The sequence below is a fragment of the Plectropomus leopardus genome, chromosome 5, assembly GCF_008729295.1.
Source record: "Plectropomus leopardus isolate mb chromosome 5, YSFRI_Pleo_2.0, whole genome shotgun sequence".
Taxonomy (NCBI): domain Eukaryota; kingdom Metazoa; phylum Chordata; class Actinopteri; order Perciformes; family Serranidae; genus Plectropomus; species Plectropomus leopardus.
In genome coordinates this window covers 3,032,035-3,050,120 of record NC_056467.1, presented here as the reverse complement: position 1 = coordinate 3,050,120, position 18,086 = coordinate 3,032,035, and the positions used below count along the sequence as shown (strand labels likewise).

At 37.5% G+C, this 18,086-nt stretch overlaps 1 protein-coding gene across 1 annotated transcript; it reads left to right on the top strand.

Annotated features, from left to right (window-relative positions):
• Window positions 1-2,788: 2,788 nt before the first annotated feature.
• LOC121943240 (coatomer subunit delta) lies at window positions 2,789-17,960 on the top strand. Its single transcript, XM_042486720.1, has 10 exons — window positions 2,789-2,975; window positions 5,757-6,020; window positions 9,079-9,258; window positions 10,006-10,211; window positions 10,686-10,847; window positions 12,456-12,621; window positions 13,919-14,066; window positions 14,695-14,803; window positions 15,712-15,916; window positions 16,274-17,960. The coding sequence occupies exons 1-10, from the start codon at window positions 2,973-2,975 to the stop codon at window positions 16,361-16,363; spliced, it is 1,533 nt and encodes a 510-aa protein (XP_042342654.1). The 5' UTR covers window positions 2,789-2,972; the 3' UTR covers window positions 16,364-17,960.
• Window positions 17,961-18,086: the final 126 nt, after the last annotated feature.

Below are 18,086 nucleotides of genomic sequence, written 5' to 3'. Positions count from 1 at the left end.
CAGATGGAATTCAATAATTGAATGAACGGACGACACACGGACCATTACAGGTGTCTTTTTTCCCTCTCATGACCTGATGATGTGGCCATAATAAACATCAGCTCTGGACTTGTCTGTCAGGTTCCACGCCTTTTTACAACTGCCACAACAAACTGGAGCCAGGAGGCACGGACAAGGCAAGTCAGAGGATTTTTTGGGAGGAAATGGCAGCAGATTTCAAAGAATACAGCTTGGCCCACACCACTAGTTTTCTTGGATATATTAGGAAGAGCAAGAGTGAAATGTGTTTCAACCTCTTATTAATATGAAATAAACAGAGCTACGGTGTGGCTCGTTTCCCTTCACACACACTTTAAATAATGACATCTGCTGACCAAAGAAAGTTACTGCAACACTTTAAATTTTGAAATATGGCAGAAGAGCCTGAGATGAGAATAAATCACGATCATTAATCATTTTAAAGTTGTGACACTTTTTATGCTTTCTTTAAGAGAAGGTCACCTTTTTCCAGGTTTGCATAATTAAATTTAAGACATTGTCTTAGGAATATTCAATTTATATATGCACAAACTCAGGTCATGTCAGTTGATATTGTGCTTATTAGTGGAAGAACCAACTAAAAAAACACTGACAAAAAGTTTATTTATCTCATGATTATTTATAATTCATATAGACCAATCAAATACTCAGTCATTATTAAACTACATGAAACCAATCATTTTTTTTTAAGTTTGAGACTTTAAAGTTAGCTGGTTTCTGGCTTTGAAAGACAGCTTAAGCTAAAAAATATTAAATTTTCCTCAGCCATGCAAATGACAAATTTGAATTTTTTGTAGGCAAGGTTCCCCTTTAATGCTTTCAGATTTGTTGCTTTTCTTGTATTAAATAACAGTAAAGTGAATAATTTTGAGGTTTCACTGTGGGCCGGACAGCATTCAACCACAAGAATAAAGTACATACTGTTAAACCTTAAAAGCATGAGTTTTCATAAGTCTAGTTATACGTATATGTTTGTGTATGTATGTATATGTGTATTATGCACACACACACACACAATATATAGATATACACACATTTATATATATACACATAGTTTTGCATAATATTTTTTTAAATTATCTTCTGTATCTGTTAAAAATAAATGTACGAGGAGTTATAGTTGTATTAATATGTATGTGTGCATGTATGCATGTACCTGTGTATTATTTTTATATATATATATATATATATATATATATATACACACATAATATTGCACAATGAAATTGTTAGTCATCTTGCGTAGTTAGTCATATTTTCTTCAGTTGTAGACATAATTTAGCTTTTAATGTGTTGATTGGGGACAACTTTTTGTTTATCATGTAGACGTAGATGTCCTCATTCTCTGCCCACATTGCATGCTTGAATATGTCATGTTTAAAAAATGCCAGTTTTGAGAAAAAAATAAAATAATATATATAGATATTTGTTTGTTTTGTTTTCCTTCTCAAAACTTGCCTGGCATTTTTTAAACATGCCATATCCAAGCATTTATTTATATATATACATATATAAAGGTGTGTGAAATGTGTGCAAAATAAACATAATAACATGATATTCTCTATATTACAGTGCACCTGTTTATATGGACCACCTACAGCAGACACATATCAGGACCAGCTAACCCAGCATTTTAAGATTGTAAATTGACATCATCCCATAATTAAAATGTGAATGTGTGTGTCAGATTATCATGATGATGAGGCTCAAAGTTCATTTTCTGGCGCTGCAAACATCTTTAACCTGTTAAAGAAGTACAGGTACCTGGGTGTTCACCTCAACAACAAACTGGACTGGGCACACAAGAAGGGCCAGAGTCGTCTCCACCTGTTGAGGAGACTGAGGTCCTTCGGTGTGAGCAGGACTCTGTTAAGGTCATTTTATGACTCGGTGGTGGCATCAGCCATCTCCTATGCTGTGGTCTGCTCACAGCAGGGCCGGCTCAGTCTCGGACTGTCCCCTGGACTCCATCGAGGAGGTGGGTGAGAGGAGGATAATGGCCAGCTGACATCCATCATGAACAACCCCTCTCACCCCCTTCATGAGACTGTGGGAGACCTGAGCAGCTCCTTCAGCAGCAGACTGTGGTACCCACGCTGCAGGCAGGAACGCTACCGCAGGTCCTTCCTTCCATCAGCCATCAGGCTATACAACACCAGCCTGAGCAACAATAACCTGGACTCACCACAATCAAAAGTTTCTGCCAGTTGCATCTTGCACATGTCACTTTTTTCTCTTTCAGTTGTATTTTAAAAATTGCCCCTGCCTAATTATCCTTATTATCCTTATTACTATTTATTACAATTTACAACAGTGCTCCCTCATTCTCCCACATTCTTACCTGCATCTTGTTTAATCTGTATATCTTTGATTTTTTTTCTGGTATATCTTTGATTTTTGTATTTAAAACCTGTACATTTTTTTTCTTCTTCTCTTTGATACATGTACTATTTTTGCACTTTTGTATATTTTATATTTTCTATATATTGATATTTTTACATATTTTTTCTGTACACACGGCTGCTGTGACAAGTTAATTTCCCACAAGTGGGATAAATAAACGTGTCTAAGTCTTATACACAGTGAAAATACAGCTGTAAAGTAGATATACGGAGCTGCTAAGTTGTTTGCACCACCTGACAGTCTAAATAGCAGAGCTACACGCCTGTGAAAGCGGTGACAGTAACTTATTTATGCAACAGGGCCAACATTTTGGGGCCCACGTCATTGGTTTGCACGGTGGGCAGTTCTGCCGCCGCTCTTCCGGTGGAGACGTGGCTCTGTGCTGCTGCCATATTGACGCTAGCGAGCTAACAATCACACAACCTGAAGTCAGCTGTACACCCGCACCGCGCTCTTCCACAGGGACAAGAGATCACCAAACCGACACACACGAGAGACGGAAGATCGTCGTACCATAGAGAGAGACCAAAATGGTGAGTGACAGCGGGAAAAACGGGAGATATTAAGCTGGCTTTCATCGGGCCTAGCAATTATCATAACACCAGCTAACCTGGCAGCTAGCTGAGGCTAGGTATCAGCTAGCTCCGAGAGCGAGATACGAGGAAAGACAAACGTTGCTTTTCATCGGGCTGACAGCTATAACCGCGTGTTTAATTGTTGAAATCGAGCAAATGAATCGTCGTTTCATTACACAGAGTCAAATTTCAGGTGAGTAGGCGGCTCTGAGTGTGCAGACATTGCTGACGTTAACTAGCTTGACAAGCTAGCGCTAACGTTAGCTCCTGTCATTAGCCGGATCCGAGCTAACTAACGTTACCTGCTGTCATATATCTTCAACCAGGCGACACTGGATATCGCTCATAAATACACCTTATCCATGTCTTCATTTGTGTTATCGTCGTTGTTAGCCAGCTGCAGCAACATTTATTTAATAGTGTCGGTGTTAATTGTTGTTGCTTGTCCATATGAAGCCAGTTCAGATCCATCGCAGTCGATGTCTTTCATTTCTAACTTGTCAACGTGGATTGATCGCAGCTCCTTCATTCATTTACCAGAGCAAAACAAAGAGTTTGTCATATTTAACTCACTGAAATTAAGATAAACGTACTGGACATGTACCTGCTGCTGTCTCCAGTGTGCTGAGAACATCTCACCAAACACCATTTAAAATATTGGATATTTTAAGTTTGTTTTAGTATGTTGGCAGAACAATGCACATTTGATTTATTTAGGACATATTTAAAAAGACAGTAGAGCAGTATTGTTTTTTCAGGGCCGATACCGATTTTAAGTCGTCACCCTAATTCATAGCAGACTTTCTATCATGTTACACCTCTAATCGTGCTCTTGGATCATCAGACTGGATTTACTTATAGTCCCAAAAACTAAAAAAAAAAACCCAACCCTAAAAAAAGCTGCAAGGCTGTTTTTAGTGCCTGTAATTCAAGATTATGGAACAACTCCTCTGCATATTCAGCAGTCAGAGTCTGTGAGCAGTTGTAAGGTGTGGTTGATGCATTAGTATTTTTTTGAATTTTTTTGTGTGTTTATTGTTATTATTTTTTGCATGTTTTATCTCATAATCTGTGTACTTTGTTACTGCTTTTATGCCATCATGTATCTCTTTTATTTGGTGAAGCACTTTGAGTTGCATTTCATGTATGGAAGGTGCGATATATAAATAAAATCTATTATTATTATTATCATTATTATTATTATTATTATTATTATTATTGTAGTTAATGAGTCTGATAACCGATATTTGGAATCGATATGCATTTACAATGTAAATAAAAATCTTTGTCAATATTTAGAATTTGAATTATAACAAACTCCAACACAAAACTTTGTTTAAATGCCTTTGACAGATGTTTAATCAAAACGAAGACTTTCAGCATCATATCCAGTGAAACTCCTCAGCAACTTTTTTTTTTTAATTAAGTAAAAATTTAAATAAAAATAGCTCCCTGAGTTGTACAAAGTAAAAGTTCCTCCCATGCTGACATTTTCTTTGCACGTTTTATTAATCATAATTTTAGTGGCATCATTCAAATAAAATGCAGATACAGATTATTGGCAAAATGAGAAATATCAGTCAGCCCTTTAATCTGACATCGAAACGGCAGTGTTATACATTTTAAGAAAAGGAGACATGCAGTGGAAACCCAGAAAACCCTCAAGGGGCTTGATAAGTGGGGTTCTCTATGAAACTATCAACCAGTGCATACAGTTTCTTAACATTATCATTAATAATAATAATAATAATAATAATAATAATAATAATAATAATAACATTTTGTTTACACAATGTATTTTAGATTATCATGGGAGCAGAGCTGGAAATTCCAAGAATAGACAAAAACACCCTCTTTGAATTGATTAAAACAAACAATCTTATATCTTATATATGTAAAAATATAAATAAGAAGAGACAAGCAGATGACAACAAAAATAATTATGTTAAGGAAAGAGGAGAGGAACAGGTAAACATGAAAAAACACACATAAGGTTGGTACTATTGTTATAGTAGGATATTTTTCACAGATTTTTTTTGAATGATGAAGGAGAGCGTCTAACCAGTTGAGGAGGAAATTAATTCTATATTTTGGAAACTGTGTATGTGATACTACGTTGTGATGAAGTGGTTTGTGACTGGGGATGTGGAGTGCTTTTCATGTTGAGTAATTATGAAATTGAATGTTAGCGATAAAGAGATTATTAAATAATGGGGGAAAGAGTTTTAATTAAAGAACCATGTACAAATTAAGCAACTTGGAAGTTGCTGATGTGATAAATATTGAGTCAGAAACATGACTTAAGGTCTTCTTAAATCATCTGGCAGCTTTGTCAGATTGTGCATACACATTATATCTGTGGCAGAAATTATTTGGAATAAATTGTCAGGTTGCCTTGAGCAGTGCGAACCAATAATACAAGTTGTACTTGTAGCTGAGTGGGTTATGTGTATGCTGAATCTACCACAATTTTGTTTGAAGACAATAAGAAATTTGCTGATGTTTAACTTGGCAAGATTTATTCTCCCTAGAAAGATTAAAACATTAGTGGGAACTCTGCAAGTTGAAGTAAAACGGGGAACTATCAGCCTAATTTATGTGTAAAGTTCCTTTAGCTCCATAACGTAGTTTTACCTCTCAGTAGCATTTTCATGCCTAAACATATAATGCATGCACAATGTGTTATAACACTGAAGCTCTGTGGGCAGTATCTTAGACAACTTTATTATTCCCTTGCAGGTGCTGTTGGCAGCGGCGGTGTGCACCAAGGCCGGCAAGGCCATCGTATCGCGGCAGTTTGTGGAAATGACCCGGACGCGTATTGAGGGTCTTCTGGCTGCATTCCCTAAACTCATGAACACGGGAAAGCAGCACACCTTTGTGGAAACAGACAGTGTTCGCTATGTGTACCAGCCACTGGAGAAACTCTACATGGTCCTCATCACCACCAAGAACAGCAACATCCTGGAGGACTTGGAGACGCTCAGACTCTTCTCCCGTGTGGTAAGAAGACATGGAGCTGACGCTCTGTTTCTGTTTGTGTCTGGAAATTGAATTATGTCCATCATCTGTTTGGTGGAAAGTTAACATGTCTGGTGGCAGTATAAGGAAATGGTAATTGCTTTATTGATATCCCTTCTGTAGCTTTAGTTCGTAATAGTTATGTTTAAATTATTCCAAATTACCGCATGTAATAGATGTATACTTTTCACATATCCAGTCACTGAAACCTCTCAGCACCTGCCACATGGTCCTTGTTATCCTTAAGTTTTCTAACATGCAGTGATTAGAGATTTTTCCAGCGTCTCAGTATATTTTAGTGTCATGTCTATGTAGAGTAGGGGTTGATCGATATTGGTTTTTCAGGACTGATAGTAATTATCATTACTTAATTAGACCCATATCCAAAATTTGAATTATAGTAAGCTCACACACAAAACTTTGTTTAAATGCCTTTAGCAAATGTTTAATCAAAACTGAAACTTTTAACATAATATACAGTAAGTTCCCGGTGACTTTTTTTCTATGAAAAGTACTCCCTTTACAAAGTTTCCTTTACAAAGTAAAACTTCCTCCCATGCTCACACTTTCTTTGCATATTGCAGACGGCCTTTCCTGGTGTTGATTGGGAGTAATACACACACCTTTTAATTAATTGCTTTTTATTGGTGATCATTAAAATAAAATGCGGATACAGATAATTGAGAAAATGCCAAATATCGGCCCCGATAATCAGCCAGGCTGATAATCTGTCAACCCCTAATTTAGGGGTGGGATTGTCCACCAGTATTTGAAGATTAATATTCTGGGATAAATTTGTTGGCACAGCCATTTATGAGCCATTACATTTTTTTCATGGTGTTTGTTTCCAGTTTAGCTCTCATGTTGTGCCTGACAAGCAAAGACCGCAAACACTTACAGGTTTAACGCAAAGCCATGTTCAGCACTACATCTTATTATTATACGTCATATTGTAAGAAGTGATATTGCATTGAATTATGGGAATATTATTTGGGGAGTAAGCAGAAAAGTGGACGAGAAAAGGTTTTATATGTCGTGGGGATGTGCGCAATTAGTCGTTTAAACTTTGCTACCTGATTAGTTGGTACAAGAAATATTAGTCAGTTAGACTTACTATCAAGTCATTATTGAGTTATTATTTTATTAATGCAGACATTTAAATCACATTTTAATGCATATTTTTTTAAACCTCAGGATAGGCTGTGTGCTATGCAATTGTGTCACACCTGAAAAATGCTGTTGTGATAATAGGCACGTTACCAAGAGCTTCATTTTCCAAAAGAATGTTATTTTCCAAAAATGTTAGCTGCTAACTGTCATTTAGTGAGTTGTTGTCATGTTTTGTAGGTGTAAGTGCCAAATAATTCAGCAGCGTTAAAAGTACGATTTGGATATTAAAACGTAATTAATAATTACAAATTATCTACACAGTATTTTTTGGGACATTATTTAACCTTGTAGATGAAATTGTGCTCAAACTTGACTGTTTTCTGTGTGTTTTCCTACTTTAAAACTAGTCCACTAATGTAAGATTAAACTTCTGTTTAACTGTGAGGTTAATTAGTAATCTGACACCCAATTTGCTTTTTCAAAACTATTGTAATTTGTTGTATTTCTGCTTTGTGTATTAGATAAAAACTGGAATACAATCTTAATTGCATTCAATAGGTGTCTTGAGTGATCAGCTTATAGTGTGAATGAGAAAGAGAGTAGAAATAGAGTCAGGGTAAACTTTTAGTTATTAATGTTTTCTCCAGTGTGGAAGAACTTAAATTACAATCGTGACAGATTACAATTTCTTTATTTATTACAAAGTTTCCTGAAGCTTTAGGATACATGATCATGGGTTAATAAAAGGATGTTCATTACAGTTGCTTAGAGCATGACATCTGTTTATGCTCAAGGTTTTGAACATCAAGCTCTGCTATTTATACTGTACAACTGGTGTTTGTTTAACATGCATAAATTAGGAAACTGTTAACAGCTTGTCAAATGTAGGTGAAAGGTACACACAACAAAAACATACTGAAAGAATCCGAATGCTTGAAATAATCTTACAGTGTTAAAAAGTTTTTCAGTATCAGATTGTGATCAGTGGTGTTGTCAGTAGTCAAGCTTTTTACCTAGACTGTATTGTAGAAATGGTTTTTCTGCCACTTTTTTAAGACACACACACACAAAGCAGGGCTTTTGCAGAGCTCCAGACTGTGACTATTTAGTCACATTTTGCTACCTTGGAGCACTACTGCCATTTGCAAATACTATTAATACTTGAACTGAAGTTTGTTAGTTTGTTTCCAGCTTACAGAGAATTAATCAAGTTTAACGGCGCTGTGGTGACAGTCTAACTTAAATCAGTGGGCATGGCGGTAGAATAAGCTGGTGAGGCGTCTGTTTTTCTATCTGCAGAGCTTCTATCGCGACTATTTGGCCACATTTTTCGACCACAGAGCACCAGTGCAACTTGAAATTATTAACAGTATATGACCTGCAGAGCTGTTAGTTTGTTGGCCGTTCACAGTGAATGAAACCTCGTGGTTAAAGGAGCTGCGGTATCTGTTTAACTGTCTGCTAATGCTAACATCCAACTGTTGACCGAAATCTTTAAGTCCACAACAAAAACATCAACACTTCTGACCTGAGAAAGGCAAAATAAAAGCATCATGGGTCCCGCTTTGATTTACTTAATTATAAAAATACTTATTAAAGTTACATTATAAAAGTACTTAATTTAACTTCCTTATGACTGTATTTTATTAAATGTTATTTCAACAGTAGTGTATTTAACTAGTAGCTACTTGATTTAACTTTATTGTAACTGCTGTTCATCCAGTAATTTTGTAGTTCAGTAGTTAACATTAGTTTAAAGGACATTTAAAAATGTCCAGATATATACATCATGTATTACACTAAAGCTTTAAAATATCATTATTATCATCATTATTTTAAAGCCATATTTTAATTGTCAAGTCCTAACTCGCAGCACGTTTCAGATGCTCAAACTTGTCGAATCTTCATTTTTCTTTCCCTGCCATTTCAGATCCCAGAATACTGTCGTGTGCTGGAGGAGAGCGAAATATCGGAGCACTGTTTCGACCTGATCTTTGCCTTCGATGAGATTGTGGCACTGGGCTACAGAGAGAACGTCAACCTGGCTCAGATCCGCACCTTCACAGAGATGGATTCCCACGAGGAGAAGGTTTTCCGTGCTGTCAGAGAGGTGAGATCACACGCATTTTTATGGAAATCTGGGTCTACTATTTTTATCTCTCAACACTGTGATAGTTTGCAGCAATTAAAACACCAGTGCAAATGCAAAACTGCATTTCCAGAGTTCCTGCCGATTCTTAAAAATCCTCAAAAGGCATTGAATTCATTAATCTAAAAAAAACGTCTTAAATTAAAGTAATCTTTTTCAAAAGTCTTAAAAGTTCTCAGACATGGGAAGTAGCATTTTATGAATCGTTATCTCTGATGTAGCGTTATAAAATTTTAAAAATAATTGGTGACATCTATTTGTTTTTTTTTTAATTCTTTTTAAATATTTTATTAAGTTCCTCCTCTTAAACTCGTCATGTTGGGAATCCAAGCAGTGAAATCTTACATGCAGAGTAAAAAAACACAAAATCACCAAGAAATCCAGATAGAGGTGCCAGATGTTTCCATTTCTTTTGGTAATCTAAATAGATACTTTTATAATGAGATAATATATTCATTGTCTTCAGTGTATTTCATCCAAAATAGGGTTTTTATTCCAATATGTGAGATAGATAATCTTAAAATTTCATGTTTTATGTCATAACATTTGGGCAACATGAATTGTCCCTCTTCAAATTTAGTTATTTCATTCCGAGTGGCATTTAAAAAGTCTTAAATTTAACATGACTTAAGCTGCAGGAACCCTGATTTTGAGTGTTTCCGTGTTGTAATTTAGAGTAAATTTAAATGTTGTTTTGTTAAACTACAGACTCAGGAAAGAGAGGCCAAAGCAGAGATGAGGAGGAAGGCCAAGGAGCTGCAGCAGGCCAGGAGGGACGCCGAGCGCTCTGGGAAGAAGGTGCCAGCTTTCGGCGGTTTCGGCAGCGCCGGCATGACCAGCGTCTCCTCAGGGTCCATCATCACAGACACCATTGTTGAGCCCGAGAAGCCCAAGATCACACCAACTCCAGTCAGGTACAGCAAGTGAAAGCCTTTCGGGTCTGAACGTCTCTTTTTGCACTTGTGTTGGGTTGCAGAGGGACTTTTGTGGGCAGTCACTGGAGTTTTTCTGACTGGATGTGTTTAAAAGTTGATGTTTTTTTAATTTTTAAAACAATATTTTTGCTGAAGATTCAACTGCACATCAAAAAATAAATTATATCAATATACAAATATAAATCCACTCAAGTGACCCACTCCCACAGAGAAAAGAGAATAAACAATGACAATAACAATAAGAATTGTAATAATAAAAGATGACAAATAAACCAAATCCATAAATTAGTTAGATTAAATATAATGATAAATAAATAGATATTAAAAGTAGAAATAAATAAATAAAAAAAGAATAGTAATTCATTTAACAAACATCAAAATAATAAAACAAAAGGTTCTTTTAATGGTTGAAGACCACCATGAATGTTGAGTGTTTTTTTGTTTTTTTTCCAGACCAAGTGGGCCCAGTAAGGCGCTCAAACTGGGTGCTAAAGGGAAAGAAGTGGACAACTTTGTTGACAAGCTTAAGTCGGAGGGTGAAACCATCATGCCCACCACAGGAAAGAGAGGCTCGGATGTTTCTAAAGTTCTACCACCACCAGTCAATGTGGAGAGGTGAGGACTCAGCTCCGTCTGTATGACCAAACGTTGTTTTTCCTCTGCAGATGTCGGTGTTTATAAAGGACTCAGTGCCGACAGAAATATACTGAGGAGTTTATGTGAGCATAGACGTGGTCATCACCTTGACAAAGCATTATTTAATCAGCAAATGTTGACATATTTATTAGTTCTGATAATCTGATGACAATGAGGAGAACAAACAGGTAAAAGAAACTTTCTGAATGTGATGACAAAAGTGATATTGAAGGTTGATGATGTGTGTGACGCGCTGTGAATCATAACCCATAATTACGACTGAGGCTGCACCCTAAACGTTGATTATTCTAATAATAAGTTGAGCAGAAAAATCTTGTTCTAGATCATTGCACTCTTTTTAAACTGCTTTATTGTTTTTGTCAAAATGACCAAACTACAAAACTAATGTTGGAAATGGAGGTTATTGTGATGAAGAACGGCACAATCCAGTGTTAACTCTCTGACTCTCATTCATGTTTTAGGTCTGTCAAGCGATTTAAAAAAATAATCGAATTAATTAAATGCTGTGTGAGTAATTAGTCTAAATAATCGCTTACATTTTTGCTGTGAAAGTATTTTTAAAATGTCAGTTTGGTTGAAATTGGACAGATGAGTGAATTAAAGAAGAATCTAAGTGTCCGCTCTGTCAGTGACGTGTGCAGTAACTCGGAGGTCGTTGTGATTGTTACCTGAAGTGAAGTGATCCACAGTTCAGCGCAATAAATTCAGCCCTCGGCACTTCACCTTCTTTTTTCCTCTTTTCTTCGCTGTAAAGCTGCTGGATTTTGGACACACTCAGAGCTCAGAGGATGCTATCTGTAAAGCCTCTTATAACCCAAACTGGTCTGCAGTCCACTGAATCCATTTTGCAAGTTCGTCGGTCACAGGCGGACTCAGTTTGCGTCTGAACGCCTGGTCGAGTGCGGTTCGACGAGGCTCATGCTGTCAGAGGCCGTGTTAGCTCGGACCTCCTGGCTCTCTGCTAAATGCTTTGTGTTGAGGTGATATTTCATGTTTGAAGTACTCTGATGGTACGAAAATTCATTTCACAAAGCCACTGTGGCCTAAATGACGCACTGGGCCAAAAGGCAACAACGAACGCGATTAATCAGCGATTTTAACACGTTATTTTTCCTGTGATTAATTAACATTTTTTTTAACACTTTATTTTGACAGCCCTAGTACTTTTACATGATGTTAGAAAAAGTCGAATTGTGTTCGTCCGACTTAAAAGAACTTAAAATGTTCGACTGAAATCGGTCTAAATCAATTTTCTTAAAATCTGGCTACGCAATTTAGTCGTTCTTTAACTGGACTCTGCGTTCTGTGCGTGCACCCATAAATAAATAAATAAATGATAAATAACCCTCTGTGCTGCCCTCGGGTCTTCAGGCAGGCTGATCCACAAACATAAACCATCGTAACAACAGGATGCGTCACCGTGAGATTTTGTTCTCATATGAACATCTGACATAATAACATTATATATTCAGCAGAAAAAAGAAGCACTACAGGTCCCCTTTAAGTGTGACCTGATTTGACTGTTTATTTTAGTTTAAAACATGTTTGGATGTGTTTCCTCTCCAGCGTACATCTGCGCGTGGAGGAAAAGATCTCGCTGACCTGCGGCCGTGACGGCGGCCTGCAGAACATGGAAGTGCTGGGCATGGTGACGCTCCGAGTCACAGACGACAAGAACGGACGCATCCGCCTCGTCATCAACAATAATGACAACAAAGGACTGCAGCTGCAAGTAGGTTTACCAAATATTATCAACATCTGCAGGAGACCGTTTTATGACATATGACTGAGTAGCTTCAGTTAATATGATGGAAAAAAAATAAAATAAAAAATGATATTAGAGGACGCTACATGTGGGAGGTTATCTTTCATGTTTTTCACACAGGCAACAGAGAGGAAAAAAGTGAAAGAAGACAAATAAAACAACAGTTACTGCAAAAATATTTCTTAAAACCTGTTGCCCTTTCATTTTTAGTATTTTAACCCCCTTATTATAACACACACTCGTGTGTGCGCCTTTCAAAATTAAGTTTAAAAAAATATCATTCTTTAATATTATTTTCTATTTTCAGTCTTATTGATGAATATCAAATAATCATCAATTTTCAGAATTTTAACCTTTTCAATGTTTGGTTTTTGTCATGATGCCACTATGTTTTTAGATGGAAAAACACAAAAAAATGATAATTTTTAGCATTTAACATTGATTTTTACACATTACTGTTTTTTGAGCAGTGTCTGATACTCACACTCATACTGTAAAAAATATTAAACATTAATATGATTTTCTACTTTCATTGAGTTTATTTTTTAATCAGCAGCAGTCTTAATCACAGATATCAAATAATTATTAATTTTCAGAATTTTAGCCCTTTGAATGCCAGGTTTTTGTCATGATGCCACTTTGCTTTTAAATGGAAAAAAAACAAAAAATGAATTGTTTTCAATACAGTAGATATGACATACAGTAGATTTCTTTTTGATTATCACAGTCTGGGATATGTCAGTGATTTGCAGCAACATTGATTGTGACAGTGCTATTAGTGGAAATAGCACGTATTTCCTCCATATGCCAAATATGGTAAAAATTATGTCATCATGTGGGAAATAGTAAAAATGACAAATTCCAAAGTAAAAGCCCAGAATGACACCCAGAAATAACAAAAGTCATGTTTTTCAGCTTTGATGGATGTGGGATCAAAAATGTCAGTTTGAATGGGTTTCAATGGAGCATTTTTTGCACTTAACAACATGAATGTAACAGTTTAGTTTCCACGGTGCATTTTAGACCTTTTGTCGGAGCTGAGCCAGAAATCCCAAGATTAAACAAAAATACACAATCTTGCCAAAATGCATGCCATATGCATGAACACAGCCAAAAAAAGCCAAAATATCAAAGAAAATGAAGAATGAAAAGTGTGTGAAATGCACCAGAGTCCATACGGGTTACTGTTGTGTGTACATACATCAACACACAACCTATGACAGTATTTGTGATAAATCTGTTTCTGTCTGTCTTGTCTTCTCAGACACATCCCAACGTGGACAAGAAGATGTTCACAGCCGAGTCGGTGATCGGCCTGAAGAACCCGGAGAAGTCCTTCCCTCTCAACAACGATGTTGGTGTGCTGAAGTGGAGACTACAGACCACAGATGAGTCCCTCATACCTCTAACCAGTAAGAGTCAATACATGAGCCAAATCTGAGGACTAACTGTTCATGAGACAATGAGAGTTTTGTGGTTTACGGTTATTCACTGTAGGCGGGTTTTCAGTTATCACAAAGTTTTTACTCTTGCATGAGGTGGTGTTTCAGGCGTTTGAAAAAGCCACGTAGGTCTAAGTCACATGATCATGTCTGTGCTTGTCAGTAGGAACTGGCTCCCTCATGATGCAGCAGGAGCTCCAAGAGCTGTTATTGCATCACATAACTCTTAAAAGTTGAGCGGATCATCTGGAAGTTTTGAATTCACAATTCCTCTGTGAAATCGTGGACTATCAGCTCCCAGAAATCCCTCATACGTGGCCGTTCCCACGAATAAGAGGCTCGCCTTTCCATTATCGCTCACATAACACGCCTGCGTGGCCTTGGATTGGAAATGATGACAGCTAGTGCAGTGGCTGCAACAGAAATAAACCTGCTAATGTTTTAAATTGCATAACATCACTCAGTGGAAACACAGTCATCTTAAAATTGTTTTTTATCGACATTTTGAAAATATCGCTTTATTTTTGTGCAAATCTGTAAAGGAAACCCACCTAATGTTTGTACAGTGAGACTCTAATGTGTCTTGTTTTGTCCACAGTAAACTGCTGGCCTTCAGAGAGTGGCACCGGCTGCGATGTCAACATTGAGTACGAGCTGCAGGAGGAGAGCCTCGAGCTGAACGACGTGGTCATCAGCATCCCTGTACCGTACGTACATCTTTTTTAACACATGTAGAAGCTCTAAAAGAGTTTGTGTCGTTGGTTATTGACACATAAAAAGCCACCATTTGTCCCCGTTTTTGATGTCCTGACCTGAGATTAACATGAACAAATATTACAATGTTTTTCTTCAAACTGTATTCTTGTGGAAAAGTGTCTGAAATAGTATTTAAGTGATAAGACTTAACACTCTGGTTTGTATGCGAGTGTCTGTTTGACCGCACACTGGTTTACCGCTGCCTCCATCAGCTGTTAAAGGTAAAGAGGAGCGAACATGCAAATACAGTGTGAAGTTACAATTGTACTGTTTTTTTTGAGGTGGCTAAAGTATGTTTTGCTGCTGCCGCGTCCACAGCAGCAGGGGGCTGGTGTGGGGTGTGACTTTTTTTATTCAAAATAAATATAAAAAACTACATTTTCAAGTTGCTTACATCTTTCTAAATGCCTGAAACCTTCCTCCCTCATAAATGACAAACAATCACAATCAAACACTGAGAGAGGCCGGTGAGACGAGGAGCGCGTGCAGATCACATAGTCCACTCAAAGTCCATATATAATATAAATATGTATATATATACTTCGACTTTCAATGAAATTATCTGCGTGTGTTAGTCAGATTTCGGTTGCACTAACATGTTTGCATGTATTTTAGAACACAATAACTGCACTTTTCTAACGTCATGTAAACATGCCGAGTGTGAAGCTCCATCAGATTTTAGGATGTGGCTGAAATGAGGGAAAAATAATAGTTTTATACAGTTTCAGAAATCTGTGTTTTATGTGACTGAGATTCTTCACAAAGTGTTTCTGACACCACGAATCTGTTAACACGCCAGTTTTTGTGCAAAACGTTGAATTGGGAGTGACTTGTTTTCTGTTTTGCTCTTCCTCTGCAGGTCTGGTGTGGGAGCTCCCGTCATCGGTGATTTGGATGGAGAGTACAAACATGACAGCCGGCGAAACATCCTGGAGTGGTGCCTACCCGTCATCGATGCCAACAACAAGACCGGCAGCCTGGAGTTCAGCATCGCCGGACAGCCCAACGACTTCTTCCCCATCGCCGTGTCCTTTGTGTCCAAGCGCAACTACTGCGACATCCAGGTGGGTCTGAGAACAACGTTACCTGTTCGATTACTTTCATGGTAGAAAAATCTGTTGATTGTTTTCCTGATTAATGAGTTAGTTGTTTGCTCTGTAAAATGTCATAAAATGGTGACAAAAGCCCAAGGGGGCGTCCTCAAATGTCTTGTTTTGTCCACAGCACAAAGACATTCAGTTTACTGTCATAGAGGAGAAAAGAGACAGGAAAGATTTCACAATCAAATAATTTTAACTTTTTTTCTTTAAAAAAATACTCTAACTCATTAATCAAATAACAGACTAGTCAGTGATCAATAGTTGAACTCACTCCCGCATGTTTCAAATGATAAACTTCCTTTTTTTCGTCTTTTTTTCCAGGTTACCAAAGTGACTCACGTAGACGGCGACAGCTCTGTTAGATTCTCTTCAGAAACCTCCTTTGTTGTCGACAAATATGAAATCCTGTAAAATAAGAAAATTCAAACAAAACCACAAAATCAAACAAAAAAAATCACCAAGAAAAAAAAAAAGTCCAAATCTATGCTACAGAGAAAGATTGAAGATTTCTTGCCTGCCCACCCTGTATACTATTTCAGAGACTGTACATCGACAGGACTGCGTCAGCCCTCCGGCAAAGCCTCTTCCTGTGGTGGAGCAGAGCAGCGGTGGTGTATTTATATGTTTGTATGAGAGAGGATCATCTATATATAGAGTTAATTGAAGCGGAAAAACCAACAAACACACAAAAAAAGAGAAAACTACACTGATGCTGTTGTGTTCGCCGAGCAGAACTGTAAAGAGGACTTGAGACTTAAGTAGAGGATGACTGCGGTCTATCGGTTAAGACCCTGCCCCGGGGCGAGAGAGGGGAGAACAGGGACCACTGAGGAGGCCGCCGTGTCAGTCTCCACGAGAACGAGCGCTGGTAGTTTAGCATCCCGCATCCTCCACGCCCTTTTTCTTCTTCAGTCGCGTTGCAATGGTTCATCGATAAAGCCGAAACGGGGTTCTTGCTTTCTTTGTTTTCAGATTTTCTTATCCATAATAACTGCAGAACTGTAGCTGTCTCAATCATTATAAGCCTGTCACTCTTTAATCGTAAAACTATTGTGATTTGCTCTATTGATATCTCACTTCAGACGAGTTTTTTTTTTTTCCTTCCTCGTGAGGACTTTTTTTCGTAGAGGTAACACTTGGCTGAAAGCAAAACATGGCTCTGTGCTCAGTATATTGTCGTACTGTCTGCAGTTATCATCAGCAAAACTTTTGTCCTTTTTATTTTTAACTATTTTTTACTGTTTGATGTATAATTTGTCATGTTTACCACTAATCTGGATATTGAAATTTGATCGTGAGGAGCAGGACTTTGGAAGGAATTCTCAGCTGCAGGGCAAAGTCACCCACCAGTAAATGCATTTAACGATTGCATCTGTTGAATTTTCTTATCTTTATTTTTTATTTTTGGTAACACCATTGCAGCCACTCCTCACTTTGTCCAAAAGAGACGCCGCGTTTCACTCTGGTCCATTTAAGTCCAGTGATCTGCCCTCTGATATCAGGGTAAAAAGGACTTTGAACGCAGCCCAGAAACAACATCTAAGCCCTTAATCCAACATCACACGAGGCGTTTTAGATCTGAGATTGGGGTGGATGTGTGTTAGCATGATGGTGCAAATCCATGCACGCGCACACACGCACACACACAGAGCAGGGACTGCCAGCGTGATACTCGACCCACTCGCCTCACATCAGGTAAGCAGAGACGCCACAGGAGCCCTCCTAAACTCTGCTGCTCATCACCCCGTCATCCTTTACTTACAATCTCACAGAACATCAACATTACTCGAGATATAACATTTGTCTTTCATGTTATTGTTTTTTTTTTTTTTTTTCTTCCATTTGTACTCCCCAAATTTCAATTTAGCAATGGTTGTGTGGATGTGGGGTTGAAAATGACTAGATTGAGCATTTTTAACTAAATTACTGAAGGGGAATCTTAACATTCCAGTGTACAATTAGAAAAAAAGAATCTTTAATGGAATAAAATGTATTATTGAAAATGTAAGTCTGACTCGGGTTTTTGTGTTGGTTATGCGCCTAATTAGCTCGGCTTCATTGGGAATTTACTTAGTTGGTGGTTATAAATAATGCAAGACTGTGTTTTAAGTGTGGTGCTGCTTGCTCCCTCTTG

What these genes read in the sequence shown, in the direction of transcription:
- LOC121943240 (XM_042486720.1), top strand. An exon ending in CCACCAGTCAATGTGGAGAG is followed by an intron (nt 10,848 to 12,455) that starts GTGAGGACTCAG and finishes TTTCCTCTCCAG; the next exon opens with CGTACATCTGCGCGTGGAGG. An exon ending in GTCATCAGCATCCCTGTACC is followed by an intron (nt 14,804 to 15,711) that starts GTACGTACATCT and finishes CTTCCTCTGCAG; the next exon opens with GTCTGGTGTGGGAGCTCCCG.